This window comes from Wyeomyia smithii, chromosome 1, assembly GCF_029784165.1.
Source record: "Wyeomyia smithii strain HCP4-BCI-WySm-NY-G18 chromosome 1, ASM2978416v1, whole genome shotgun sequence".
NCBI classification, from domain to species: domain Eukaryota; kingdom Metazoa; phylum Arthropoda; class Insecta; order Diptera; family Culicidae; genus Wyeomyia; species Wyeomyia smithii.
Genome location: NC_073694.1, coordinates 34964251 through 34966460, shown reverse-complemented (window position 1 = coordinate 34966460; position 2210 = coordinate 34964251). Strand labels below are relative to the sequence as shown.

Genomic DNA, 2210 nt, shown 5'->3' with positions numbered 1-2210 from the left:
TGTCACATCTTCACATACATATGCCTTTCTTATTTCAATTATTAACGGATTAACTCGCACTCGACCAATTGTTATTCCATATTACCTCGCACGAAATATTGATTAGAGCGTATACAAGAAGCCCGCGAAGAGGTTGTATTCTTCAAAATCTTAAATCACTTACAGAATACAACCTTTCGCGGGTTTAATTCTTGACGCCGTGTTACAAACCCAATCGAAACGATTTCCTGCCGTGAAGATCAACGAACAGGTCTTTCCGGAAAACAGATATACTCGACGACATTTTTGGAGCTTGATACCAAACCTAAAAGCCTGATTAAAGCATAGAAACACGGGTATTGACGTCGATTGGTAAACGAAACGTCGAGAGGGACATCATCACCCCAAATTAAGTAATTTGTAAATGTACTCTTAACGAGATTACGCTTCACACAGAAATTTCGAGCAAAGTTTTATATTCAAACAGGTAGTGTCACCACTGAGAAACAAATGTTGGCCCAAATCCATAACAATTGTAGCCCAATGAAATGTGTTCTAATTTCATTCCGACTGTAAGAATATATGTAACAAAAGTGTAAGTTATATCGCTTTTATTTTTATTTAAATATCTGAATTTTTATCTAAATCAATATTGGTGTCATGAATCACGGTATTTCGAGAAGCTTTTATTATTTTTTCTTTCTATTCATAAAACTGGCCTTTTTTATCCTACATCCAACCGACCAGTGTTTTCATAAGAACACCCAAAACCAGAAGGAAACTCCCCACGGAAAACCGATCGAACCGAACAGCTCCGCTCACAACCTTACTGATCCACTTTTCGTAGTGCGCCACATCCATGTACACCCCTGGAAAATCCGGATGGGCACATCCGGCACCAAAGCTGACCACACCGGCAACGCGATTATGGCAAATCAGTGCCCCACCGGAATCACCCTGACAGGCATCCCTACCTGGAGCACAGGCACACATCATTCCACTGGTCAGCGAACCCTGATAGACGAGATTGCACCGTTCGAAGTCGACCACACCCAAATTCACGCGTTGCAGCGTCGGACTGATGGTTTGCGAGTGCTCGGATGTTACCCCCCAACCGGCCAGTGAGCAAATTTCTCCCGCAGCTGGGGCACTGGAAACGCGCATCGTCGGATACAGGGTGTTGGTTTTGGTGAAGTCACTCTCCAGCCGCACGATCGCAATGTCGTTGTGAAGCTTTGCCGGGTGGTACTTGTTGTGAATGGTAACAAATCTTACCTTCCGGACTTGTCGAGCAGGGCTTCCCATTCTCGGCAGGACGTTTAAGTCATCGGCCATAGCTTGTATCTGAAATAAAAGGCACATTTGTGAAAAATAATAAGAAATTGCTTTTTAACTAGGAAATACCGTCGAAGGACTCCACGGAATTCCCTCGATGTTCGTAACGCAATGTGCCGCAGTGAGAATGTGTCTCATCGTAAGCAGCGTTCCCCCACAGAAGTGTCCCGAGTTCTGGACTAACTGTAGCGACACTTTGGACGGAAATTCTCCCACCGTGGCTGGTGTGCCACCAACGATTCGAGGAAACCACAAAGCCGTTCCACTTTGGTCATAGTGCGGGTGCTTGTAGAGTGGAATCCCAGACGCTGCTGGCGACTGAGAGGCTCCAACCGTTTCCGGCTGCGACGGCAAGTATGCGACGGTGGTGAATGGCATCGGCAGGGTGATATTTGTGCTGTTCAGGAAGTGATGGTGATCGGCGGTCGCATTGTGAAAGGTTGCATTGGGGACCGCTGCCGGAGTGGAACCTGGAAAGTGCATCACGTGAACACCGGCAAACCGATTAGGGAGGGAATTATGTTAGCTTACCGAATACCGCTGCAAGAAGTAAAATTTCCAACAGCACCATGTCGACAAAGTATCTCTCTGAGTTGTTACTGCGGTCGCTGCTGACTGATTTTCAATTATGCAAGCGGGAATCGATAAAAGTACCGGGGGCTTATCAGGTACACGTTAGGTGATAAGATATATCGCGCCTCAGAAAGTTTGATAAGTTGGTGCGGTGTTGCATAAAGTGGTTTGTGTCTTGAATAGTACCATCGTATAAATTCAGGAGTTTTAAAAATAGGAACGTTACTTACAAATTGATTCACATGAGAACCTTGATATATATCACAGAAGTGTGTTATTTTGTTTCGAAAAAAAAAAAATTTTGAAATCGAACAATCTATTTC

General features: G+C 44.5%; 1 protein-coding gene across 1 annotated transcript; it reads right to left on the bottom strand.

The window, feature by feature from the left end:
• Positions 1-610: 610 nt before the first annotated feature.
• Positions 611-1923, bottom strand: LOC129718394 (trypsin beta-like). Its single transcript, XM_055669157.1, has 3 exons — positions 1846-1923; positions 1384-1784; positions 611-1323 (listed from the first exon to the last, which is right to left on the bottom strand). The coding sequence occupies exons 1-3, from the start codon at positions 1883-1885 to the stop codon at positions 709-711; spliced, it is 1056 nt and encodes a 351-aa protein (XP_055525132.1). The 5' UTR covers positions 1886-1923; the 3' UTR covers positions 611-708.
• Between the last annotated feature and the right edge of the window lie 287 nt (positions 1924-2210).